Genomic DNA, 27392 nt, shown 5'->3' on the forward strand with positions numbered 1-27392 from the left:
TGCCAAGCATGGAGCTGTCAACTGCCTCAGAAGTCTCACAAAAGGTGGTCCCTGTCCACCCGTCTGTGCCATCTCCATTCTCACTTTCCACTTCTCCCTGAAGCTGGTGTTCAGGAACCTGATGCACACAGGAAGTTCTTGCTATGAAGCATAGACCTTACGCCCGCCCCTTGGCCCCCGCCACCTCCTCCCCAAATCCTACAGGTGTGAGGAAGGCCTCTCTGCTTGAGAGAGACTTAGGGACAGCTATTCTTAACAGGGCCTGCCAGCACCCAGCGCTCAGCCATCTGTGGTAGTTGAGCACGTGGCTGATTTTGTTCCAGCACACCTCCTGAGACAGGGTTAGGCCTGAGGGGTCAACCAGCAACCCTACTATCCAGACTGCACATGATAAGAGTAATAGCCACCACCAAGGAGACCATTTGCATTTGACTCACTCACAGGGGCCTCCTTGTGGGGAGCAGTCTGTGTACTGACCAAAGGCAGGTGTGGTTGCTTTGGGGCCTGAGGTTGCTTACATCACTGTCTAAGGTCGGGTAGGGGCCCAGCCTGTGTCTGCTGAGAGTGGCCCTAGATCCCAGGGGTCTTTTAGAAGTTTGTGCATTTTGGGTCTTTGGAAATACAGCTAGTGGCTGCATTTCTGTGGCCGTGAGTAGTAGCTCAGAGCCAGTATTAAACATGCTCAACAGCCAGTCGGCCCCTCTTTTCTCTCCTGCTGTACAAGTCTTTTGAAATATTTTGAATCTTGAGACACATAAAGTATCAAATTTCGGTTTCTTTTCTAAAAATTTATTGGGGTGTAACTGTCATAAAACATTATATTAATTTCAGGTGTGCAACATAGTGATTTGCTATTTGTATATATTGTGAAGTGATCACCACAATAAATCTAATTAACATCCATCACCTCACATAGTAACCAATTTTTTTTTCTTGTGATGAGAACTTTTAAGATTTACTCTCTTAGCAACTTTCAAATATTCAATACAGTTCCAAGTTTCGGTTTCTAATTCTCTATTATCTCCCACGGATTTGACCTTAAGGATTGTTACCAAAACGATCTGTGGAGGACGTCCCTGGCCGCCAGACTCACAGATGGCTGCTCCCTCTCCTGGGTGTCCCAATCCACCTCCCTAGGATTAGCGTCGCCGCCACTAGTGCAAGGGCGGCAGGATCCCTCGGGCGTCCCCCACACCCCGAGACTGTAGAACCAGCACCTTGCCGTTGGGGCGTCCATGCACAAAGCAGCGCCCGGGCCGCTTCCCGGGCCTTTTACGTCTACGAGGGGCTTGCTAACTTCCTCGGGCGTCATCCGTGGCGCTGGCCCCAGGCGCTCAGGCCATTTGTTTCAGGCCATTTGATCTTGTGCCACCATGCGCTAGGGGTGGGACCCACAATATCCCATACGGTCTGGGACGAGATGCGACAGCAGCAAGGGGTGCGGCAACAGGGGGACCCCAGGCCCCTGCTGCACTTGCCTTCCCGGGGAGCCCTGCCTTCCGGAGCGAGGTGCCCCTATTGTGCCGGTTAGGACTCGGCGTCCCGGTGCCGCCCGCAAGCACAGCGGTCAGGGAAGGGGAGTCTCCCTGGCCCCCGAAGGGCGCTCTGGGCACCTTTATCGGGTAGCCCACACTTGGTGGGGGACAGGGGGTGGGGGGGAGGCACTCGTGTGTCCCACCTGCTAACAACAGGACCTAGCGACAGTCGTAGCCAATTCTCCTAATAGTCGGCAGCTGGGTCCGTGCTCGAGGGGGCAAATACCCCCGAAGTTCAGCACCTGCTGGCGGAAGTCACCCTCAGTGGGGCTCTAACCGGTGGAAGACACACCCAGCACCTCAAACCCGCTCCCAGGAGCAATGATCCGAGGGCCGGAGGACTCTGGTTGCTTCTTCCGAGCGCACACTTTGGGACTGGCCTGGCGGCGCTGATGGACGCCAGCACGTGGTGGGACACCTCCTCTCCCCCGCAATACAACTACCCACCTGGGGGAGCCCGTTAGCCAGCCATTCGCTGCTAAAAGGCATTCCCCATGTCGATTGTGTGGCCAACTGTTATGACTTCGTTAACTTAACACTCGTTAAGTCGAGCCAGACGGCGAGCTGCTTCAACAACAGACCACAAGAGAACTTGAAATAGAGAAGTTTATTACTCACAGGTCCTGGAGGAAGTACACAGCACAACTGGAGGGGACACGTGGGGAGGTCAAAGCAGAGCACAGACAGACTGGACTTGGGGCACGAGCCTTTATTAGGGTCACTGGGTAGAGAGCTTTGGGGTCCCCCAGCTAGGGCTGGATTGGTCAATTCAAACCAAAAGAACAGGGTTTTGGTAAGCCCCACAGGGGTCTTATCTAAGGGGTGCCTAAGACATAGGCGCTGGGAGGTGGGGGAGACTGCTGATCACAGGGCTGTTGGGGACTCATAGCAGGAATTTAGGTTTGCTAGTGACTCTGCAGCTGCCGTCTAGGGCCTATGCTTGCATGAAGGACCAGCTTCTGCTTAAGGTCCCTGCAGACCCCTTGGCCAAACAAAATGGATGCAGAGGCTGCAGTACCATGGGGGAGCTTAGCTCAATTCTGGTGGATAGACATCGAGATGTGAATTTATTTTTATTTATCTAGCTAGGCATATATTGCACTGCCTAAGTCATATCTTTTGCCAAATCTGAGCCATCGTATCTTTGAGTATTTACTTTTCTCCCATTTTTTTCTATTTTGTCTTTCAGGAACTCCTGTTTGCTCTTCTCTTTTTTTTTTTTTTAAAGATTTTATTTATTTATTTATTTTCCCCCCAAAGCCCCAGTAGATAGTTGCATGTCATAGCTACACATCCTTCTAGTTGCTGTATGTGGGATGTGGCCTCTGCATGGCCAGAGAAGCAGAGCCTCATGCGCGCCCGGGATCCGAACCCCGGGCCGCCAGCAGTGGAGCGCGCGCACTCAACCACTAAGCCACAGGGCCGGCCCTTACTTTTCTCATTTTAATCCAAGTGTCTCTCACTCATTTTTTCACATTTTCCATCTCTCTATACACTGAGTTCTGTGAACTTGCTTAGCTCTGTCTTCTGTTTCCTTTCTCTTCAGTTGAGTTTAATCTCCTGTTTGACTTGTTGGAGAATTTTAATGTTGTTTTAAATTTCAATGACAGTATTTTTCATTTCTAGAAACTCTATAAGGTTCTTTTCCAAATAAACCAGTTATCTTTCTTTGTGCCTTTGCTTTCCTATGGTTTTTCCTTTTTAATCTTTTTTTTAAGTTATTTTTATAGAATATCAGATTTTTCTATTACCTAAAATATTTGAGAGTCTTATTTTAAAAGTTAAAACGTCTGTTGATTTTCATTGTGGATTGGTTCCTCACATCCTGTAATTTTGGATTATGAACTCATCTTGAGTTTATATATCAGAATCCTAAGAAACATGGGTTGACGTTATCTGCCTCCAAACATATTTTGGGTTCGCCTCTGTAAGTTGTTTCAAAGACCAGTAATTGTGAAGTTTTTCAACTGAAAACCTGTGACATGAATAGGGCAAATTCAAAATTCTAACTTACATGAGGTGCAGGTCAGGGCTTATAAATCATCAAGGTAAACTCTTTCCCCATCTGAGCCCAAGAAGAGACAGACAAGCTTCCTCTGCAAATGAGATTTTTCTCTAGTCCCCCCTTTAACTATATGTACATACTTTTGAAATTTCTCAATTTGAGTTATTTCAGGGCCAACTCTCTGCCTTGTGTGGCTCCAAGGCCTTCTTTCTCGTCCCTCTATAGTCTATAACACCCAAGCTTCTGGGTAAACAAAGTTAAAGCCATAGGATAGCTACAGCATCGACTCAAACAGGATTTCTGGTTTTCAGTTCCCTCTTCCTAGCTGGCACCTGGAAACTTCACTTATTTTCTTGCAAGCTGAATTATGCATTTAAAGAATGTTATCTGTTATCGTCCATCATTTCTAGTTGTTTACGGTGATATCGTTTTCACTTTAGATAGCCCACCATATATTGCCAGAAAAGGGAGTCCTAACCTTACACATTTAATATAAACATAACCTATAAACTAGTTGATTGAGAGAGACCAGAAGATCTCATGAAATTGTTGGTTTCCAGATCCAGGGGGCTCTGTAATACTTGCCAACAAACATTAAGAGCAATGGTATGTGGTATGGTGTGTGGACTTCTGGTTTAATAATAAATTCATATTGTTCCAGTTATAAAGTATATTACAAAGACAAAAAGGTATGATTTAGTGTGGAAAGCGTTGATAGATGTCATTCTATATATTATGTCTACAAGTTCACAATTACATTCAATTACCAATGCAGTTCAAAAATAATAAAATTCTTTCTATGTAGGAACATAACTCCTATAACCCCTGGGATTGTTCTGATGCTGATTAGATCTGTTGTCTTAATGATTTAATTTATTCACATACTTCAAAGCTCAATATCCACAGTTCATATAGATATAGATACACATTATAATTAAGTATATCCTATAAAAATATATCACTCTAGAGCATAAGTATCCTATCACTGGTTTTAAGAGACCGAGTTTCTCCTAATTCTCCAAATTGGGAGAATTGCACCTCGGTGTGAACCTCTGCACACAGTGGCACTGGACTTCTTGCTGAAGGATTTCCCACATCCAGAATATCCACAGTTTTCATTCCTAGATGTGTTGTGACTTCTTGATGAAACCTCCTCTCACTTCATCCATACAGTTTCTCCCTAGTGTGAATTCTGTGATGTCTGATGAGGTTTGCCTTCTGAGAGAATGTTTTCCCACAGTCAGAGCATTCGTAGGGTTTCTTTCCCATATGAGTTCTCTTGTGTATAATAAGGCATGAGTTCTGGGAGAAAGCTTTCCCACATTCACTGCACTCATAGGGTTTCTCTCCTGTGTGAGTCCTCTGATGCAGAATGAGGTGTGACTTCTGGAAAAAGGCTTTCCCACATTCACTGCATCCATAGGGCTTCTCTCCCGTGTGGATTCTGTAATGGATAATGAGGCATGACTTCCGGGAGAAAGACTTCCCACATTCTTTGCAGCCGTAGGGCTTCTCTCCCGTATGAGATCTGTGATGTTCGATGAGACGTGACTTGTGGGAGAAGGTTTTCTCACATTCTGTACACTTATAAGGCTTCTCTCCAGCAAGAATTGTCTCAGGTATAGACAGGCTTGTCTTCTGGGAAAGCGTTTTGCCACAGTCGCTGTTTCCATTTGGTTTCTCTTTTGTGTGATTTCCCCATTTGTTGAGGCAAACTTTCTCCCTGAAGCCATCCCCCTGTTCATTGCATCCATCGGATTTCTCACCTCTGTGGACCCTCTGATGTGTAACGAGTTCTGATCTGTGGGAAAAGGCTTTTCCACATTTGGTACATTCATGGGGTGTCTCACCACTGTCAATTCCCTGATCAGCATTAAGGGCTTGATCATGGCTAAAAACTTTTCTACATTGGTTACATTCACGTGAATGTACTCCAGAATGTGGGGTTTCAAGCTTAGAATAGAGAAATAAGGTCCCCTGTCCATCACACTCAAATCTCCTTCTTGCAAGGTATGCATTATGACTAAAGTCTATATTACATTTCAAACTCATTCCACATGAGTCACATTTGTGGACCTGTTGTCTTGAAGGTCCAAGGTTTGTGCTCTGACAGGTTTTTTTTCCAATTGTATTACATTCATGGTGGTCTTTTTTGGTCAATTTGTTCTTGTCTAGGAATGCAACTTGCCTCAAAAGTCTGTCTTGGTGTTCCTGTTGTCTATCTACTTGGGTATCAACTTGCAAAACTTCTTCTAGGAAAAAAAAATAATGACACAAACTTGTTAATCTTTCCAAGATCACATCACAGACCTAAATTATTTCAGAAACGTTTGGAGGGAGGATTAACTTTGAGGTTTCACACCTCAATGACCAGATTAAGTAATCCTAATCCTAATCCTAATCCTACTACAAACACTTCCTACTCCCTTGGCTTTTGAAAAGAAAAAATCAGATACTGGAAATATAGATAAAACATTAACAATGAATGGAAGTAGCTTTGCTATGGACAAGTCTGACACAGTAAATTGGGAAGCAGATAAAAACACACATGAGGAAAAGTAAGTAACAGAGAAAAACTGGAAGGGTAATGTATTCAAGGCATTGAGGTGCTGAAGAACCAGCTAACCAGGAGGAGGAGAACCCTGATCTGTGGTATTTACCAATTTCCACGGTGAAAACACGCCCCCCCACCAGCGCCAGTTTCAAGCTACTAAGGTGATGTCACTGAGTGCACAGCTGGGAAGAGTCAGGTACAATAGGCTATCACAGGCCAGCACTGGCTCTAGCATCCATCACTCAATAAGAGGGGCACATAATAAGGAGGTCCCATCAGGAGATAAGGATATTCAAGCAAGGCAAGAGCAAAGAAAGACTAGTGTTTCCAGGGAAATCTAGAGAGAGAAGGGTGTTTTGGAAATATGAGCAAAGGACTCAGGTTGAAAGAAGTAAAACCTAGTGTGAGTTACCTCACTTTATTCCTGGGTTACAAATAGGCTCTTCACTAGTCTGCACTTCTGTGTCCTTCCCACCTTAAGTTCCCCTTCATTCTGCATACCAGATGAATTTTCTCAAAGCATCAAGACCATTATTGTTAAAGGAATTATCTCAGAGCCAGAGGTCCATTCTGCAGTGATTTATTCTCACATGGACCTACAAGGTCTTTAGGATGTCCAGTGTAAGGATATAAGAATAAGCACCCTAGGCAGAACGCAAGCCATCCTTCCCCCAGAAGACTCCCCATTGTATTCTGATCATGTGGATGACCACTTTCTTCAGTCATGGTTCCCTGATACCAAATCTGGCTGACAACCAAATCCTATGTGTCACCTTCCCATGTCTGACAGACTTGGCTGCAGACCAGCCCCTCAGTAAACCCATATTAACGTTCCTCACACGTGTTGGTTTCCAGATCACTGTGAATCTACTTTGAGAATCTTAAATGTTGTATTCTTCATCCTTTGCTTAGATCCTTATTTGCTTTTGTCTTCACTTACGTTTTAAACCACAGACTGTACCTGCTGTTTCCCCCTGGCACTCATACCCAATCCAACCAGGGAACTCCTCTGTTTAGAAATGTTTAAGCCCCACTCCTGAATTCCTAAGAGACAAAATCGATGTCTACTGATCTTCCCTCACGAGGACTTTCTGGGTTGGGACCCCACCTGGGGGTATTTTTCAAGCTCCCCAGGTGATTCTGGTGTGAAACCCTGATTAACAACAACTGCCCTGAACATATGCTTGATAAAGGATCCTTGTCCTGGAAGGAAGAGGGAGTTAGTCAATGTCCACCATGTGCATCCCACAGAAACAAGGACAAATAAAATAAAGGCTCTTCTCCCCATGGGATTATACTGAGGTAGGGGGAAAGCTTCAGTTATGAGCTATTAGGCAAAAGGGGGCCATATTATATGGTTTTCAAAGAAGAGGAAATTAAAGTCATATAAAAGGTAGCAGATAAGTTTTCGAGGCATTTCACAGTAAAAGAAGAAAAAGAAAAAACAACTAAAGTAAAAATGAATGGCACAAAATAACACAGTTATTTTAAAATAGGGCAAATCTACAAATCCCTGAAAGTATGAGAAAGTCTATTTCATAACCATGGGGAAAAGCATAAGATTGAAGATTCTAGAGACAGACTGAGCAAGCAAGGTCTTAGGGGACAACAGGGTAGAATCAAAGGATAAATAAAAATAGAATTTGTCTTTCTCTAAAAATCCAGGGAAAGGAGAGGAATCATGCAGTGGCATGTGATGAGTGCAGGTAACAGGAATCATGTGGGCATCTCAAGGTCTTGGGCCAAATGTCCACAGCTGCTTGCAAAGATCCAAGGCTTTTAAGAACAGTTGCCTGAAACAAAAAAACATCCAAGGTTCTGCTTTGTGACCTCCTGGAACCTGATGTCCACTGTCCCCCTGCAGGCTGGTTCTCTCTCACCTGGAAAGCTCCATCCAAGGATTTCTTCCTCCTCCATCCATGGTTCTTGACCCTGCTCCAACCTGGAGATCACAGCTGGTTTCGTGACCTGACACCCTGTTCATGAGAAATAGTTACAGGATGTATGCTGAGTCACTGGGGCCATCTAAGGAAGCAGAAGGTTCAGGCTGCACAAGGAACATTTACACCTCGGCCAAAGAATAGATATTTCACTTGGGAAGTAAATTCACAAACAATCCAGGTGAGATGAGAGCAGGACTCATTGACAACTGAACCCCAAGGCCAAACACTTTTAGGACTTAAGATGTTTTAGGTAACGGAGAAAAGAAAGGTGCTCAGACATAATCGGGGAACACAGGAAGACTTCCTCACCCACTGAGACCAGGTGGCTATAGTTCTCCAGCATCACATCCCGGTACAGGGTCCTCTGTGTAGGGTCCAGCTGCTGCCATTCTTTACGAGTGAAACCCACAGCCACATCTCTGAATGACAATGGCCCCTGCAACAGCACATTCCTGATTAATCTGGAGTGCTCGGCAGAGTATTACGGCAAAGGCATAGAGGAGATGGATCTTACCACCTTCCCCATGTTAAGTTATACAGGAAGCTTAGCATGCCCCTAACTTTGTACTACATTTTGTGAGAGAGAGAAAAAGACAGTGAGAAAAGATCTTACGTCTGAATCTCCATTCATTCATTCATTCATTGAGAAAGCATCTACTGAAGATGTGTGTTACTGGCATTCTGCTTGGTGCTTGGGGACAAAAGCTGAATGCAACATTGCTCCTGTTCTAAAGGTATTCATAGTCTGGTGGAGTGAGAAGAACATAAAAGATTTCTGTATCATAAGACTACATTGAAGACTGTAATGGAAGTATATTTAAGTCAGAACCGACACAAAGAAGATAGCAGTCAAATTCAATGTGCTGATGTCAAGTTAAGCTTCACTGGAGGTTGCGTTTGAGCAGAGTCATGAAAGATAAACAGTGTGTTCTGATGTTGGAAGGATATTCCCATCAAGAGGCACAGCATGAGAAAAGGCTAAGAGTCATAGGAAAATCTGGTAGGAACTGCAAATAGTTGGGAATGACAATACAGAGTATAAGGTCTGTGTACATGTGTGTGTGAGAGAGAGAGAAGCCAGATCTTAGGCCAAATGAAGGGTTTTTTCCTATAGGCAATGGTGACTCCATGACAGTATTCAAGGAGGGGTGCTATAAAAGACGATCTGATGTAGAAAGAAGGTGGGAATCACTGGGAGGGAGAGAATAAAATTAAAATTTGGGCACAATTATAACCATCAACATGAGATATGGTCAAAATTAAGGCAGTAACAAGAGGAAAGCAGAGAAAGGATTCCACATACACAAGACAGGGCTCGGCTTTCCATCTCCTTCTCCCTTATCATCTCTCTCTATGGATGAATTAAGGACCACAAAAAAATTTAACTTATATAAAATATTGTAATACTCTAATGTTGGTGTGTAAATCATTTTTAACACAAGTATAGAAATTAAAAGGCAAAAGTATAAGAATAACTATAATCACAGATTTGTTAATGGAAACACAATATAAAAAGAAGTAAAATCTGACATAAATAACAAAGTATGTGTGGGAGGAAGTAAAGTGTACAGTTTCCATAAGTGATTGAAGTTAAGTTGTTATCAGGTTAAAATACTGTTATAACTATAAAATATTCAATGCAAGCCTCATGGTAACCACAAAAAAAGTCTCTAGTAGATACAAAAAATAAAGAGAAAAGAATCAAAGTATGCCACTACAAAAAAATCCTCAAACCACAATAAAGACAACAAGAGAGGAAGAAAGGAACAAGAGAACTACAAAACAGAAAACAAGTAACAAAATGGCAATAGTAAGTCCTCATCTATCAATAATTACTTTAAATATAAATGAACTAAACTCCCCAAATTAAAACACATAGTGTGGCTGAATAGATAACAAATCAAGACCCATCTATACGCTGTCTATACGAGACTCACTTTAGATTTAAGGACATACACTGGGTGAAACTGAAGGGGTGGAGAAAGATATTCCAGGCAAACGGTAATCAAAAGAGAGCTGGTCTGGCTATATCAGACAAAATAGACTTGAAGTCAAAAACCGTCACAAAAGACAAAGAAAGTCATTATATAATTACAAAAGGGTGCATTCAACAGGAAAATACAATTATAAATATATACACATCCACCATCAAAGCACCTAAATCTATGAAGCAAACATTGACAGATCAGAAGAGAGGAATAGACAGCAATACAACAGCAGCAGGACACTTAAATATCCCACTTTCAATAGTGCATAGATCATCCAGACAGAAAATCAATAAGGAAACAGCAAAAATGAACAATACTATAGACCAAATAGCCCTAAAAGATATATACAGAACATTCCACCCAACAGCAGCATAATACTCATTCTTCTCAAGAGCACATGGAACGTTCTCCAGAATAGATCATATGCTGGGTCAAAACAAGTCTTAACAAATTTAAAAGGACTGAAATCATTACAAGTATCTTTTCCAATCACAATGGAACAAAACTAGAAATGAGTAATAGAAAGAAAATAGGAAAATTCAAAAATACGTGGAAATTAAACAACACAATCTTTAACACCATTGGGTCAAGGAAGAAATCAAAATGGTAATTAGAAAATATCTCAAAACAAACAAAAACAAAAGCACAACAGACCAAAACCTATGGGATGCAGCAAAAGCAATACTAAGAGGGAAGTTTATAGCAATAAACACCTACATTAAAAAAGATCTCAGGGGCCAGCCCAGTGGCATAGTAGTTAAGTTTGCCTGCTCCTCTTTGGCAGCCTGGGGTTGGGGGGTTTGAATCCTGGGTGTGGACCTACGCACTGCTCATCAAGCCATGTGTGGTGGCATCCCACATACAAAATAGAGGAAGATGGGCACAGATGTTAGCTCAGGGCTAATCTTCCTCACCAAAAAATAAAAATAAAAAATAAGATCTCAAACAAACAACCTAATTTTGCACCTCTAGAAAAAGAATAAACTAAGCTCCCAATTAGAAGAAAAGAAGTAATAAAGATTCGAGCAGAAATAAATGAAATGGAGAATAGAAAAATAATAGACAAAAAATCAACAAACTAAGAGTTATTTCTTTAAAAAATTAAACAAAATTGACGAACCCTTAGCTAGATTTAAAAAAAAAAAAAAAGAGAGAGAGAGAGAGAAGACTGGAATAAATAAAATCAGAAAACAAAGAGGAGATGTTACAACTGATGCCCCAGAAATAAAAAGGATCATAAGGGACTATTATGAACAATTATACACCAACAGATTGGACAACCTAGAAGAAATGGATACATTCTTAAAAAATACAACCTACAAATACTCAATCAAGAAGAAATAGAAATCCTGAACAGACCAGTAACAAATAAAGAGAATGAAGAAGTAACCAAAACCTCCCAATAAAGAAAAGTCCAGGACCTTCATGGGTAAATCCTACCAAAAATTTAAAGAAGATTAATACCAATTCTTCTTAAACTCTTCCAAAAAACAGAAGAGGGAACACTTCCAGACCCATTCTATGAGGCCAGCATTACCTTGATTCCAAAACCAGAAAAAGACACCACAATAAAAGGAAACTGCAGGCCAGTACCCTCAATAAACACAGATTTAAAATCCTCAAAAAAATACAAGCACATCAATTGAACAGCACACTGAAAGAATCATACACCATGACCAAGTAGGATTCATCCCCGGGATGCAAGGATGATTCAACATATGAAAATTAATCAATGTGATACAGCACATTACCAGAATGAAGGATAAAAATCACAAAATCATCTCAATAGATGCATAAAAAGCATTTGACAAAATGTAACGCCCTTTCATGATAAAACCTCTCAACAAATTAGGTACAGAAGGAACTTACCTCGACACAATAAAGGCCATTTATGAAAAGCCCACAGCTAACATAATACTCAATGGGGAAAAGCTAAAAGCTTTCCCTCTAAGATCTAGAACAAGGCAAGGATGCCCACTCTTGCCTCTTCTATTCAATCCAGTACTGGAAGTCCAGCCAGAGCAATTAGGCAAGAAAGAGAAATAAAAGACATTCACATCAGAAAGGAAGAAGTAAATCTATCTCTGTAGATGACATTATCTTACTGAGTGCAGGATCTCAACGAGATATCTGCATTTCCATGTTCATTGCAGCATTATTCACAATAGCCAAGATATGGGAACAACCAAAGTGTCCATCAATGGATGCATGGATAAATAAAATGTGGTATATACCTACAACGGAATATTATGCAGCCATGAGAAAGGACGAAATCCCACCGTTTGCGACAACATAAATGGACCTAGTATAATGAAGGACATTATACTAAACATAATAAGCCAGACACAGAAAGACAAACACTGCAAGATCCCACTTTTACAAGGAATCTAAAATAGTCAAACTCATAGAACTAGGGAGTAGCCTGGTGGTTAGCAGCAGCTAGGAGGAGCAGGGAAATGTGGAGGCATTGGTCAAACGGTTCAAAGTTTCAGTTATGGAACATGAGTAAGTTCTGGAGATCTATTGTACAGCACAGTATGTATAGTTAACGGTACTGTATTGTATTCTTAAAAATTTGCTAGGAGGACAGATCTTACACTACACGCTCTTACCACAAAAGAAAAAAGAAAAGTATTTAAAAAGGGGGGCAGGAAGAAACTTGGAGGTGATGGATAAGTTTATGGCCTTGATTGTGTGATGATTTCATGGGTATAGACTTATTTTTAAACTCATCAAGTTGTATACATTAAATATGTACAGATTTTTGTATGTCAATCATACCTCAATAAAGTGGTTTAAAAAAATAAAATTTTTTAGTAATCATATTTTTTTAAAAAGTAAAAGAAGGGGCAGGCCCCCTGGCATGGCAGTTGGGTGCGCACGCTCTGCTGCTGGCAGCCCAGATTCGGATCCTGGGCGCGCACCAAGGCACCGCTTGTCAGGCCATGCTGTGGCGGCGTCCCTGGCGGCGTTCCATGTAGAGTGGAGGAAGATGGGCGCAGGTGTTGGCACAGAGCCAGTCTTCCTCAGCAAAATAGAGGAGGATTGGCATGGATATTGGCTCAGGGCTGATCTTCCTCACAAAAAATAAATAAATAAATAAAATTTTTTTTTTTAAAAAGTAAAAGAAATGAATTTTAATAGTACCTCTTATTTAACCTAATATGTCCAAAATATCATTTCAACATATAATCATTATTTTAAATATCACTAATATATTTTTCATTCTTTTTTTCATACTATGTCTTCAAAACCTGGTGTGTATTTTCCACTTACAGTACATCTCAATTCAGACGCTATATTTTCAATTTCCCTTTAGCGAAAACACAGTCCTATCAAAACAATAAAGTTGTGTTTAATGGAAAAATAGTTTACTCTGATTCAGTTTTAAATTTTAAACATAAACTAAAAATTTAGGTCCACAGTTACACTCACTCACTTCAGGTGCTCAGTCTCCACCTACGGCTAATGGCTACCATACTGGACAAAGCAGGTGGGGACTACATCACTACTGGACTCCTCTGCTGGGGATACGGAATTGGTAGATAAACTACAGTTCAGTTCAATCATCAAGGGCCCAGTTCTATGTCCGTCTGTCTGCCTTCAGATCCCAACTCCATCACCTAACAGATGTGAGATCTCTGGCAATCTGCTTAATACCTCTAGCCTCCATTTGTTCATCTGTAAAACGGAGGAAGGGGTTAATGATAACATCTATCTCATAGGTTTATTCATGAAATAATATATGAAAAACACAGAGACCAGCATGTAACTGCTCAACAGTTGGAGCTGTATAACTTTGACTGTCATTATCTTTACTGCAGGTAGCCCTAACAGGGAGAGGTGCCCAAGGAGACTAGGTTTCCTACAAAATAACAGTTTCCCCAAAAAGACACCGAATGAAACCTCCGGCTTCACGTCACGTACACGTCTGACAGCTTCATGTCACAGTCGGCTCTCCCCTCTGAGAAGGCTGTGGAGTCACCACCTTGTTTTCAACCTCTCATACTGGCCTGTCCCCAGATGTTTCTGGTATCAAATGTCCAGAAAGTCCTAGCTTTATTAAGCACGGACACTACCATCAAGACAGGTTCCCTAGCTAGAAACCAAGACCCTGTGAACACCTGTCTTCCTGGAGTGGACAGCTGTAACATTTGCCCATGAGGCCTCGTCTTCCTCTGGGACTAACGTTCTCCCTCCCACACCCCAGGCGCCTGGTGCTCCCAGGAGCTCCCCACCGCAGAGCCAGCTCCTCAGCCTGAACCTGAACTAAGCTGGACCAATCTGAACCTTTCCCAGAGATCTTGCAAACTGGCTCCATGAAAGGAGACTTGGTCCCTTTCTACAGCAAACTTGTAAATGTGAGGTGTGGGAGCTGATGGCCATTCTATTTCTGGCCATATGAATGAAGACAGTACAAGAGAAGGAAGTCACAGACACAGACAAGGGAAAAGAAAGACTCCTGGCAATATCTGGGTTCCTGGATGTAACTGTCTCTGAGACTCAGCTGCACACCTGCTCTTCCCACAGTTTTCACAGTGCTGGCCTAAATTTTGTCTTCATCCTAACCTAGTTCTGGCTGGGTTTCTGGCTCTTATAATTTCAAGGATTCTGACCAGTGCACTTCACATTCGTGTGCCCCTAGAGCCCAGGGTAAAGAGAAAGGCCCTTTAGGAGGAGAGAAATTTGAGAGTTCGGACAGGCTGATGGAAAACAAGGATGTCACTGATATCTGAAGAAAAACAAGATGACTGAGGGAGAAAGCACTCAAAGGAGGCCAAGGGCAGATGGGTGAGGTCTAAGTCCTGAAAAGAGAAGGAGGCCGCCTCCTCAGACCTGAGGAGAAAAGGCGAGGAGAGCTCAGACCATCTTCCCTCCTCGCCCCTCCCAAAGACTGCAACTCTGAGCTGTTCGCTCTCCATCTGTGTCAAAAATTATTATGAAAAACAATTTGAAGAACATCCTATTCATTCATTCCGCTAGATAATGTAGTGTTTATCTAAGTCAGTTTGAACCATAACAAGGCTGTTCATGTAGACCTGAGTATTTTGATTCCCTAAACAACTGTAATCACAGATTTCTGCATTGGCATAATATCCACTGTTTACACTGAAAAAAGGTCACAGAAGATCCGCTGTTGTGTTTATTTCCACGTTGTTATTATTGAGGAACCCACCTGCTACATCTCACATATGAAGACCCATCACATAAATTTCTGAATACCTGAAAAAGCTTTATTTCCCTTGAGAAGTTGACATACTTGTCCCAAACAGACAACGCAAGTCATATATTGGATGGACTCTGTCTTTTGAGAGTGCCAGAAATGTCAGACATAAATGTATACGGCAGCTAGTTAACTCCAGCAGCCTCCTTAGCACATCCACTCCGCCTCTCCTGAGTCCCTGATCTTCCATTCTCTTCCCATCTTCACTAATCCTGACTTCTGCGTGCATTCTGTTGTATTGGATGCATTCTTACAAGCACACTGAAATCTTTTGGTAAAACAAAGCACAGTATAAAGAAATGTCACACTCACCTGGCACATGGTCCTTCCCTGCTGGTCTGGGAAGAGCAGACACCTGTGGGGCCAGAGATTGGGGTGGGGGAGGGGAGGACATGAGAGGCCAAGCTTGCCTTCAGCCTCAAAATCAACTGCTAGAACCCCCCAGACACAGAGGGAGGACAGGCTCCCCCCAGGACTCCGTTGTCAGAGCAAAGTCCTCACTTTAGAATGTGATGGGGATGCAATCTTATGAGGCTTGAACTTGGATTTTTTTTTTTCTACTTAATGAATATATGTTTCTGCATCTCAGTGATCAATGTGCAATTTACTACCATCCCCCCCACCATTACCCAGGAATTTAATTAATAGAAATTTATTCTGAAGAAACAGTCATGAGTTCAGGCAAAGATTTAGCTGTCAATGTATTTATTACAATTTGGTAAAACTCTGAAAAAACAGAAATAACTAAATATCCAACTATAGAGGACTAGTTAAATAAGTATACTACATCCAAAGGGAAATAAACATTATGTGGCTATCAAAAATAAAGTCACAGAAAACTATTGATAGCATACTGATAATTGAAAAAGGTGGCTGAAAACCATTTGATCCAACACACACACACACGCACACACACTCACTCGCACACTCAAACAGAATAATCTCTGAAATGATGTAAGACAAGCCCTCACAGTAATTAGCTTTGGGTAGTTGGATAATGACCATTTTAAAATTTTTTTATTTGTACTTAGATAAACTTTCTAAGCTTTTCTATGACAACTGGGCATTTCATGTATGAAATTTCTTAAAAGTTGTTTTTAAAATATCTGTAGCCTACCAATCTTCTAACCCGAAGCCTCTATCACCAGTCCTGCCCCTGGTGTTGAGGAAATTCACAGGAAGATATAAAAATGGGTTCTTGGGGGCAGAGTCCATTAAACGGTGCTTAGCTAAGGCAAGTGGGGGTTATGAACCGGGGGAGCTCGATTCCACCCAGGGATCCTGCTAAGCTTTGCGTGTTTCTCCTCTGGTAGCTGCAGTCTGTCAGCAGTAGCTTTTATTAAGAACTGTCCTGGCTAAACTGTGCTGCTCTCTGCCCAGGAAGCGGTCCTGGTCTGGCTCTGCCACTTACCAAACATGGGACAAGATCTGGTGACTTCTCCTGAGCCCTCCTTCTCCTTTCCTCATTTTCCCAGGGAACAGGAACACGAAGGTTCAGGAGCAAATTTACTGTGGCTGGAAGCATCAACTGGACCCCACACCTATCTCTCTCCTGAATACACACGAGGTTGGTCTTAGGTATGTTCCTACTCAGGATAGAGACACACTGGAGTTTGATCCAAGAAGTCTGCAGAGACACTAAAACTCTAGAATTATAGAAACTCCGTAAAGAATTCTGAAGGTGTTTTTTAAAAAAAATTGGAGGCTACTTAAGTGCTTAAAAATAAAAGATTGGTTAATAAATTATGATACAATTAAAGCATGCCAAGCTATGAATCAACTTAAAATATTATAGAAGAAATATTTGACACGGAAAGATCTTCCAGCAATACCAGTGAGTGAAAAAAGCAGGGTACATAAACATATGATTCACAAATGGGTACCAGGAGGATGGGTGGGATTTTCCCAGGTGCCTTGGAGGTTTAGCTAAGTCCCAAACACCCCAAATTCTAAGCAGGAGTGGCTAGACACATCCTAATGGATTCCTTCCTTTGGGAGAGGGAAATAGTCAAAGGAGAGCTATTTACTGAGGGAGTGTGCTATGGGATTTTCCTCCCCTCCCCACTGGGGACTGCTCCCTCCCAAGCTGAGAGAGGGGCTGCAAGAGAATTGTTCATGGAGCCTGGAGGGAGCCTGAAAAAGGGTGGGAACTCACCTCGCACCCCAGGCTGGACATGCACCCAGCTGCAGAAACTCTTAGGCACATGGTAGTTCACCAGAAGGGAGCACGAAAGAGCTCCTGTGAAAGTTTAGGGCATGTGGGAACCCAGAAACAGGAGCCAGCTGCACCACTGAAGAATTCGGAAGTTAGAGGCTGGCTAAGGCCACCCATGGCAGCCAGGTGAGGACAGGGGGCAGGAGTGGGAACCACCTGCAGAGCCTGCATTTGCTGGAACAAGGATGCACGAGTGCCCAGGTGCCGAGCGGATGGCGGGGAAGCTACGTAGACTTGAGCTTTATTGCAAGGACGCCATCCAAGCAGGCTGCCTGCAGGGCGAGGAGAGCTGGCCCTGAGAGGCAGGACCACGGAGCCAGGAGCTGGGGGGTCAGCACAGAGGTCTGCTAGAGGGCCCCTGCTGGTGTCCTGGGCTGTTCACCCCACAAAGAGCCATCATGTGGCCTCCTGCATAATGGAGGCAGCCAGTATTAGGCAGGTGAGAGCTACAAATAGCACCAAGCAATGAAAAATTTGTGCTCCTTTCCCTCTGTTTCCCCCTCCTCATACCCTAATCCTGGAGGAGAAAGAAGAAATCCAGTGAGTTGAAGGAAAAGCTGAGGAGGAGGAGAGACAGGACAGATCACAGGCCCTTCATCTGGGGAGGTCCCAGCCCTACAGCTCCACCAGGAGGAGGCAGAAGCTTGAAACTGGCCCTGAGAGTGGAATGTTCCTTAGACTGGTGCCAAGTGAGGGAGACTATTCTTCATGACAGGCTGAGGGGACTGAACAGCTATGGGGCTTCCCTGAGATACTGTCCTGGAGGGGAAGTGCCATGGGTTGAATTGTGTTCCCCAAAAGATCTGTTGGAGTCCTAGCCCCTGGGACCTCAGACTGTGACCTGACTTTGAAACAGGGTCTTTGCAAAGGATCAAGTTAAAATGAGGTCACTGGGGCCGGCCCCGTGGCTTAGCGGTTAAGTGCGCAAGCTCCGCTGCTGGCGGCCCGGGTTCGGATCCCAGGCACGCACCGACGCACCCCTTCTCTGGCCATGCTGAGGCCGCGTCCCACATACAGCAACTAGAAGGATGTGCAGCTATGACATACAACTATCTACTAGGGCTTTGGGGGAAAAAATAAATAAATAAATAAAATTATGAATGTAGCACAAGACCCCACCGTTGTCCCCTATGTTGGGATCTTCCTAGTTGTATAGAAAATAAGCATTTAAAAAAAAAAAAATGAGGTCACTAGAGTGGGCCCTAAGCCAATATGACTGCGTCCTTATAAAAAGGGGAAATTTGGACACAGAGACACACACACAGGGAGAATGTCAGGTGAAGGCAGAGATTAGGGTTATGCACTAAGGAAGAACTAAGAGACCCCAAAGATTGCCAGCAACCTCCAGAAGCTAGGGGAGAGGCCTGGACCAGGATCTCCCTCCCAGGCCTCAGAAGGAACCAGCTCTGTCGACACCCTGATCTGAGAATTCCGGCCTCTAGAACCATGAGAGAGAAAATTTCTGTTGCTGTTTGTGGTGCTTTGTTACGGCGGCCCCAGGAGACTAATACAGGGAGGCAGACCCAACAGAGCAGGTCAAAACCAGCGGGAGAGACACTTCACCCCATCTCCTGTTTGCACGTGGACTTCTTCATCATGGAATGGGTTTTCATAAGCATATAAAGGAAAAACTCCTTATAAAACACATGAAATGTTAACAACGGTTACCTTTGCATGGTAGGGTTTGTTTGTTTTTACATAGTGGCATTTTATAAATTCTTAAACAATAAACATGTGCTCATTGTTTAATATTTAAATAGTTCATAAAAATATACACGTATCATCTTACTGGGTTTTCTCTCCACGACCTCCCATCAGAGTCCTTCCCCTGGAGGAAAGGAAGTCCATAAGAAGGTCTGAAGGGGTAGAGGAGGGAAGGGGCCAGTATTAGCATGGCTTGTGCACACAGGAGAAAGCCCCAGCCCAGACAGGAGCCCCGGGGCTAGTCCCCGCTCAGCCTCTAGTAAGCTGGGTGGCTTGGAACACCTCTCTCACACCCCTTTTCTTTCATCTTTAACATGAGAAGCAAAAACCAAATACTCTTAGGTTAAGAAGGCAATTTCCATGCCTTGACTCAACTAGAAGGAGAGTGACATACTCCTAGAAGTCAGGTATGGAGGTGACAGTGGGATGGGACGAGCTAAAGATCTAGCTAACCAGACAGCAGAGAATGAGAGTAAATACCTATGAGTGTAGAGAAATTGGTGGTCGGGGGTCATCCTCTGAGAGTCATGGGGATCCCTTCATGCTTCTCACACTCTAAGCAGGAGACCCCCACTCCTCCTAGCAAACCTTCCCCTAAACCAAATCCTAGAGGACCCCCCTAAGCAATGATATCACCCAAATTCTCTCTGTCAGCAAGCAGGTCCCGGGTGTTTTAGGGACTTTTTCTGGGGGCTGCCCCATATTGTGAGCCTCCATCGTCAGCCCTACGCTATGGGGAAGTCTCAGAGAGCGACCCTTCTTTCCAAAGTAGATTGCTGCTCCCCAGGTCACCTTCTTTACAAGAATTATTTCTGGGATGCATGAGACTTGAGGACTGGGGCCAATTCAGATGCCGAAGCTCTGCTTTCCTGCTGAGAACTTACCGTCTGCTGGAGGTTCAGCTCCGGCCTCACCTCCGAGCCTCCCAGACTCTCTGGGGGTAGAAACAAGCTTGAATATGCAGACAGGACTGAGCCGCCTTAGTTCCAGTCTGATTCTAAGCCTTTGCAAAGACACTAAGAAAACCTGAAAACAAACAGACGATGTGGTGAGATTCATGTGAAAACATCAGCAGGACTCTTGAGAGTCGGAGGCCAACTGGGGGCAGAAGGGGAAGTAGGAAAGAGTAGAAACCCAAGAAGGATCTGCGCCTCATTTCTGGCTTTGAGAACGGACATACCATGTGAGAAGTTGCTGAGAGAGGACCTCAGCTGACAGCCAGCAAGGAATTAGGGGCCTCAGGCCTCAAACTGCCAGAAACCGCCTTCTGCCGACTCTCGAATGATTCTGGAGCAGACTGGCCCTCAAGACCCCCAAGGAAGAGGACAGCCCAGCCATCACCTTGATTCCGTCTCCAGAGGCCTGAGCAGAAGCCCAGCCACGCCCACCTGGGTGTCAGCTTGCGCAACTGTGAGCTAATAATCAGCGCTGCTTTAAATCTCTAAATGTGTGGTTATCTGATACGCAGCAACAGAGAACTAACCCACACCCCCACCGGGTGTTCTCGAGAAAGACTAGGGCTGAGCAAAAGACCACAGAGAGATCCCTGGGTAGTGAAGGTCTGAAGGAGGGGACTGGCTGCCATTGCCGGAAACATGAAGCCCCATCCGTCCAGAAATTTCTCTTCTGAGGAACAAAACCCTTACACTGCCGGGGAGAGGGCAGTAAACCCGGTGGCTCCCCGAGCACAGGTAAGCCCTAGGACACCTGCCAGGGAAACAGGGAAACCCTCTCCTGTGGAGTGGCGCAGGCACGTGGCTGGGACTCAGACTCGGACAGCCTCCTACCACTGGGCAGGGCAGCATCCCCCACGAGGACCCAGCCCAGACTCAGGGACCTAGGGCTCTCCTGAGACTGAGAAAGAAAGAGCACCCATGCCCCTCCACCACCAGGCTGGCCAGTACTAAGGAGCAAGCAGGAGGAGTGAGCCAAAGAGGGGAGGCATGAGCTCTAACAGTAACCAACCACTCTAAGCACAGAGCCAGCCAGAGAAACGCAGAGCCAGCCGGAGAAACGCGAAGCCAGCGGCCTGACGGTAACCATAGCAACAAGGAATGCCAGCCCGGCGCAACTCCTGACCTGTTACATCGCAACAAACCTCCTGGGCTCCCAGCTCCACACACAGTAAGAGCAGAAGTCTCTACTCTCCTACAGACAATGTCTAGCATTCATTAAAAAAACATAGGAGACATACAAAAAGCAAGAAAGAAAAACCCATTGCAGAGAGACAAAGTGAGGGACCAGAAGCCAACTCGATCTTAGCTCTACGTGCACCAACAAACGTACATGACGCATATGCAGCTCACACGCACTTAAAACAAACACTGATGCAACTAGGAGAAACTGACAAATCGTCTATCACAGTAAAAAGATTTTAGCATACATTTTTAGAAACAAAGATCTAGGATGCAAAAAAAATAGTAAGGATATATAACATTTGAATAACAATTTAAAAGCTTGATCATTGGATCAGACAAAAGAATGTACTCGAAAATTAGAGAATATACATTCCTTTTAAGCACATCTGTAATAGTTATAAAAACTGACAAGCTAAAAAATAAACCTCAACAAATATTTTAAAAATCATTATTGCATAGACGCGACTCTCTAAACCAAACAGCATAAAACTAGAAAATAATAAAAAGAATGCAAAAGTATTTATAACAATGACTGCAAAATACTATATATCAAAACTGGTGGAGGGGCTGCCCGGTGGCGCAAGCGGTTAAGTGTGCGCGTGCACGGCTGCTGAGGCCCGGGGTTCCCCAGTTCGGATCCCGGGTGCGCACCTACGCACCGCTTGGCAAGCCATGCTGTGGCGGCGTCCCATATACAGTGGAGGAAAATGGGGATGGATGTTTGCCCAGGGCCAGTCTTCCTCAGCAAAAAAAAAAAAAAAAAAGGAGGAGGATTGGCAGGTGTTAGCACAGGGCTGATCTTTCTCACACACGCACAAAAAAAACTGGTGGATATTTACAAACACATACTTAAAGGAAAATTAAAGCCCTAAAATATGCATTAAATAAAAACTGAAAATCAACGACATTTAACACAGGAGGCTAACAGAAAAAAAGAGTAAAAGCAAAAGACAGAAAGAAAGAAGTGTGAGCAGAGATTTTTTTTTTTTTTTTTGGTGAGGAAGATCAGCCCTGAGCTAACATCCATGCCAATCCTCCTCTTTTTGCTGAGGAAGACCAGCTCTGAGCCAACATCCACCGCCAGTCCTCCTCCTTTTTTCCCCCAAAACTCCAGTAGATAGTTGTATGTCATAGTTGTACATCCTTCTAGTTGCTGTATGTGGGATGAGGTCCCAGCATGGCCCAAGAAGCTGTGCATCGGTGCGCGCCCGGGATCCGAACCCCGGGCCGCCAGCAGCAGAGCGCACACAGTTAACCGCTAAGCCACAGGGCCAGCCCATGAGCAGAGATTTAAAAAGAAGAAATCAACGAAATAATCAAGCATGTAAAAAAAAAATCCTGCCACAAATGTATTACTCAAATCTAATCATGATGAAACATTACATAAACCTAATTTGAGGAACATTCTACAAAATAACTGGCCTATACTTTGATTTTTTTTTTTTTTTTTTTTTGGTGAGGAAGATCAGCCCTGAGCTAACATCCATGCCAATCCTCCTCTTTTTTTGCTGAGGAAGACGGGCCCTGGGCTATCATCCATGCCCATCTTCCTCCACTTTATATGGGATGCCGCCACAGCATGGCCTGACAAGCGGTGCCTCCGTGGGCGCCTAGGATCCGCACCCAGGCTGCCAGCAGCAAAGCGCACGCACTTAACCACTACGCCACGGGGTTGGCCCCCAGCCTATACTCTTTAAAAATGTCAATGTTATTAAAGACAATGAAAGATGGGAGACTGTTCCAGAGCAAAGGAGACTAAAGAGACATGGAAAAAAATGCAGTGTATGATCTGAGATTTCCTTTAGCTAGAAAGGGTCTTATTGAGACAACGAGTGAAATCTGAGTAAGATCTATGGGTGAGACACTGGTATTGCATCAGTGCTAATTTCCTGATTTTGATCATTATACTGTGGCTGTGTGACAGAATGTCCTCATTCTGGGGGAAATGCACGCTGGAGTATTTGCACACGCACATATGTACGGAGGGGGGAGGAAAAGAAAGATAAAGGAAATTGTTATATAAATGAACCAAGGATACCCTCTGCAGAGTGGCCCCTAGTTGTTTATTTCTTCACAGCAGGCTGAGACCCTTAGCTCAAAAGACCAGCAGCACCAAATGCAAATGTTAACACATGCAATTGTTTTAAACATAGCCCAAATATAAGCAGATTTTTAGTCATTTAGAACCTGCCTCCTTTGCCTACCCCATGAAACTGCACCCAACATCCGATAGCCATAGATAAAATAAACTATGTGGCTATAAAGACCCCAAGCACCTCTGTCCCAGAAATACCCAGGGGGTTCCCTTGTCCTTCTCCCTTCTGGGAAGTGGCTCCTGGGTCCCAGCCTCTGGATGGTCTCACGCTGTGAGGGACTCCTCTCCCCCAATGCGCATTTGTAAATAAAGCTCATATGTGCTCCTGTCACCTCATGGTTATATCTTTTTCCTTAATTGGCTCTGAAATCCCTCAAATCCCCTGTATAAATGTGGTAAAATGTTAATATTTGGGGAATTTAGATGTAAGGTACTTAGGAATTCTTTGTACTATTCTACTATTGCGACTTTTCTTTCTTTAAGTCTGAAATTGTGCCCAAATAAAAATTAAAAAGAGAAAACTAAAATCAATTCTTGGAAAGGATTTATTAAAACCAATAAAATAACTGATTTGTGTTTAATGAAATAGACTAACCTTAGGCACAATTGATCAAGAAAACAAGAAGGCAAAAATAAACAATTTTTAGACATGAAAAAGGAGACAATTCCAGATATAGTAGAGATTTTCTTTAATTAGGAGACCTCTATAATTTAATGCCATAAGTGTCAATTAAATTGGACAACTTTCTAGAAAAATATAATTACTGAAATTGACAAAGCAACAGAAAAAAATGAATAAACCACTAAACATTAAATGAAATGGATCCATACTCAAAAATATACCCACCAAACACCCAGCCCAATCAAATTCTATTCAAGATTTTTGCAACGTGTATAAGCCAAAATGGATTTATATCTAGAATATACAAAAAAAATACTAAAAATAAATAAGAAAAAGACAATCCAAAAGAAATACAGGCAAAAGTAACAAACACAAAACAATGTTATACACTGTTTATGGCTACATTCATACCTAGTAAGTAAATAAAAACATGGAAGGATACAGAGAAATTCCAGGAGTTGTTATCTCTGAGTGAGAGGAAGGAAAATGTAACAGGGAGGGAGCAAAAGAGCGTCAATGGTATTGATAAGGTTTTAGTTTTTTAGAAAATCTGAAGCAAATAAAGTAAACTTTTAACATTTGCTCAATCTGGATGATGGTACAAAAGTTTTTCTTTTTTTACTTTACTATGCAGTTGAGATATTTTCTAATGTTACTAATTAAAAATAATAGCAAAGAATTATGAATTGTAGTAGGGAAAACCTCCTTTAATAAGACAGAAGTTCAAGTCATAATGGAAGTCACTTGGCTTTATCAAGATTTAAAATTATAGTACCGATTTCACTCCCCCCCCAGCTCAAGTTTGTCCCATTTAAAAAAAAAAGCATCAAAGAAAGGCAGATCCTCCATCTCTGCATCGCTTCCCACCTTCACTGTTGCTCATCTCTCTTCAACAAGTGCCGTGAACGAGTAGTCTACACTAAGCTGGCTCCTCCCCTGCCCCCCTCATCTCTCTGCAAACAGAAGCGCTCACACAGCACCTTCGCTCACCCAGGCAGGGCGCTGCCACGTCTCCACAAATCTGAGATACACACCTTACTCACTTTTCTCACCACCTTAGTTCAGTCCCCATCAACTCTACTCATTGCTGGTAAACTATTAAGCCAGAAAGACAAATATGACCAACAGCGCCACTGCCTTGCTTAAAACGCTTCAGGCACCACCGGGACCCAGTCCACACCCCCTAACCTAGCTTGATCTGCTCCCGGAACCACCTCCAGCCTCTCCTCCCGGAGGCTCCTCCATGGCACCAAATGCGGCAGTACCCCCTCGTTTTATGCCTCCGACCTTTGCATATATTGTTCCCTCCTCCTGGAACACCCTTTCGCCCCCTTTCATCCGCGCAAGACCTTATTTTACTTAAGTCTGATCTTGAGTCACGCCTCCCACAGTAGGAACTGACCTCCCGCCTTGGGTGTCCACCTCCCGCCTTGGGTGCCCATTCATCCAGTAGGGATAACTATCGGGGCACCCATACCTTGGGGACCCTTATCTGTTCATGTGATCGACATCTCCATAGGACTGCAGCCAAGGATGGGACCCAGTGCTTCCCCAGGGCCTGACCTAGACACTCAAGAAAGGTTTGTTGGATGAAGACAGACACTATGGATCCCTGACATCCCCATCATTTCACATTCTTCCTTGGCTGCCCTCATAGCTCAGAGCCTACCGTTGCCTGTGATGTGGGGTCCGCAGGACTGAGGGAGGGTCGGAGAGAAGGGGGGGCCTTTCCTCAGCAGTCCCTCCTCGCCCACAGGAGGCCCAGTCGCCTGAGCGGAGTTCAGGGACCTGGATGGGCAGAGAAGCTCCAGGTCAAGGGATGGGAACAAATCCACTATCGGGAAAGAGGGGTGACCATTCGGGGGAGAGCTAGCCCCCAGCTCACCGGGGCCAAGGTTGTCACTGGGTCCCCTGCACTAGCCCCCTGCGGATGGTGGGCTCCAAAGAGGCCGAGCTGCGGGAGGACAGAGAAGCAGTGAGACCCCGCTTGCCCGCGGCCCCCCTCCAAACCAGACAGGAATCCCGACCCTCCGCAGCAGACGTCAGACGGAGCCGCCCACCAGGACCCTGGTGCCCTCCCGGCTCTGCGGCCGTGGATTGCGCCACACGTGCCCTCTCCACAGCCGGCAGCGGAGGGGACCGCCGATCCGAGCGGCAGCGGACGACCCCAGAACCGACCGGGTCTGAGGTGCTAACCACGGCGAGTCCAGCCTGGGGTCCGGAAGTGCGCAGATCACACTCAGAGACCTCCCAACACCGCGTAGGCGCCCCTGGAGTGGGGTGGAACTACAACTCCCGGGGGCCTCCGCGGCGAGGCGCTTCCGGTTGGCCGCTGACGCATTTCCAGCCACCGGGTAGCCGGGCTAGCTGGTGTGGGCGTGGAGGCGTGACACCGTGGACTGGTTCTGGCGGTCCCGGTGGACCGGCGGACTGTCATTGAACGAACCGTCTTCCATGGTGCCAGGCCGGCAGTGGCCCTTGCGGCTTCCCACCAGATCTGATCTGATCCCAGTCCTGCACCATGTTGAGGAGCAGGTTATGGCTCTCCAGACTTAGAAGTCCAACCTGGGCCTGGCCGTAGGCCTCGTCCCAGCAGGTCTACTGCCCGAAGGGCTCCATGTCGAGCACTTAATTTTTTTTAAAAAGGCCTATCTTTCAGTCCTCATGACAATCCCCGAAATAGGTATCTTTATTCCCATTTAGCAGATGAGGAATCAGAGGCAGCCTTTCTCAGTATTTTTACTCTAGAGGAACCCTTGAAATAATTCTCAGGTCTCAGGGAACCCCTGCATAAATATTATATCAACAGCTCATGATAGAATAGGGTAATCATGAAGTTATACATAAGAGACACTGAATATACAAAAAGCACAATGGCCATACCATATACAGAAACAGAACTCTGACCTATCACCACTGGCAAGCTACCCTGAAACCAACCCCTTTGTCTATAATAAAACAGCCCAGGGAGCCTGACTGCTATCTCCTAGTAACAATCTGGGAAGTTAAACAATAACTTCTGTAACAGTTGGCCCCAAATCACCGAGAGTTGATCAATAACTGACAGCTTCCCTAATTTTTGTCCCACTTCTAATTTAGGACCAATCAGAGAAAGTCAAATATGCTTCCCTAACCAATCACATAGGATGCCTCACTTCTAGTTAGCCAGCCTCCAGCTTCCTCATGCCAACACCCTCCAGTGAGGGCATACCAGAAGACTTCCCTTTTTTCCACTATAACGCTTGCCCGTTCCTCTGCCTGCCTTTGAGTCTCTGCCAAAATGCAAGGGTCAGTGCTCTGAATAAATAGACTTTGCCTAGTCTCATTTGATTGGCGTTCTTTTATTTTCAAAGATGTGATTGTCAATAT

General features: G+C 44.4%; 1 protein-coding gene across 8 annotated transcripts; it reads right to left on the minus strand.

Moving 5' to 3' along the window:
- Positions 1-3400: 3400 nt before the first annotated feature.
- On the minus strand, positions 3401-26269 carry LOC131422267 (zinc finger protein OZF-like). 8 transcript variants are annotated; one of them, XR_009224056.1, is made up of 9 exons: positions 25909-26269; positions 25693-25811; positions 20053-20194; positions 16661-16895; positions 15562-15604; positions 8347-8473; positions 7975-8070; positions 7056-7887; positions 3401-5792 (listed from the first exon to the last, which is right to left on the minus strand). XR_009224056.1 is itself a non-coding variant. In XM_058569354.1 (9 exons), exons 5-9 carry the CDS (start codon positions 16714-16716, stop codon positions 4702-4704), a joined length of 1413 nt encoding a protein of 470 aa, XP_058425337.1. In that variant the 5' UTR covers positions 16717-16895; positions 20053-20194; positions 25693-25811; positions 25909-25977; positions 26084-26266; the 3' UTR covers positions 3401-4701. The 8 variants fall into 8 exon arrangements, 5 of the variants coding, with proteins under 5 accessions (XP_058425337.1, XP_058425336.1, XP_058425334.1 ...); XR_009224055.1 differs by having other exon boundaries at positions 6507-7887; XM_058569354.1 differs by lacking the exon at positions 7056-7887 and having other exon boundaries at positions 25909-25977; positions 26084-26266.
- Between the last annotated feature and the right edge of the window lie 1123 nt (positions 26270-27392).

This window comes from Diceros bicornis, chromosome 26 (assembly GCF_020826845.1).
Source record: "Diceros bicornis minor isolate mBicDic1 chromosome 26, mDicBic1.mat.cur, whole genome shotgun sequence".
Taxonomy (NCBI): domain Eukaryota; kingdom Metazoa; phylum Chordata; class Mammalia; order Perissodactyla; family Rhinocerotidae; genus Diceros; species Diceros bicornis.

Excerpts from the sequence above, each read along its gene's own strand:
- LOC131422267 (XM_058569350.1), bottom strand. The coding sequence starts at position 20,227 with ATGAATCTCACCACATCGTCTGTTTGTTTTCAGGTTTTCTTAGTGTCT. Across the intron at positions 8,474-15,561 it reads AGGGAAGGACCATGTGCCAG|GGGCCATTGTCATTCAGAGA; the intron begins GTGAGTGTGACA and ends GTGCTGTTGCAG. Across the intron at positions 5,793-7,974 it reads CCTTGGATGGAGCTTTCCAG|AAGAAGTTTTGCAAGTTGAT; the intron begins GTGAGAGAGAAC and ends TTTTTTTCCTAG.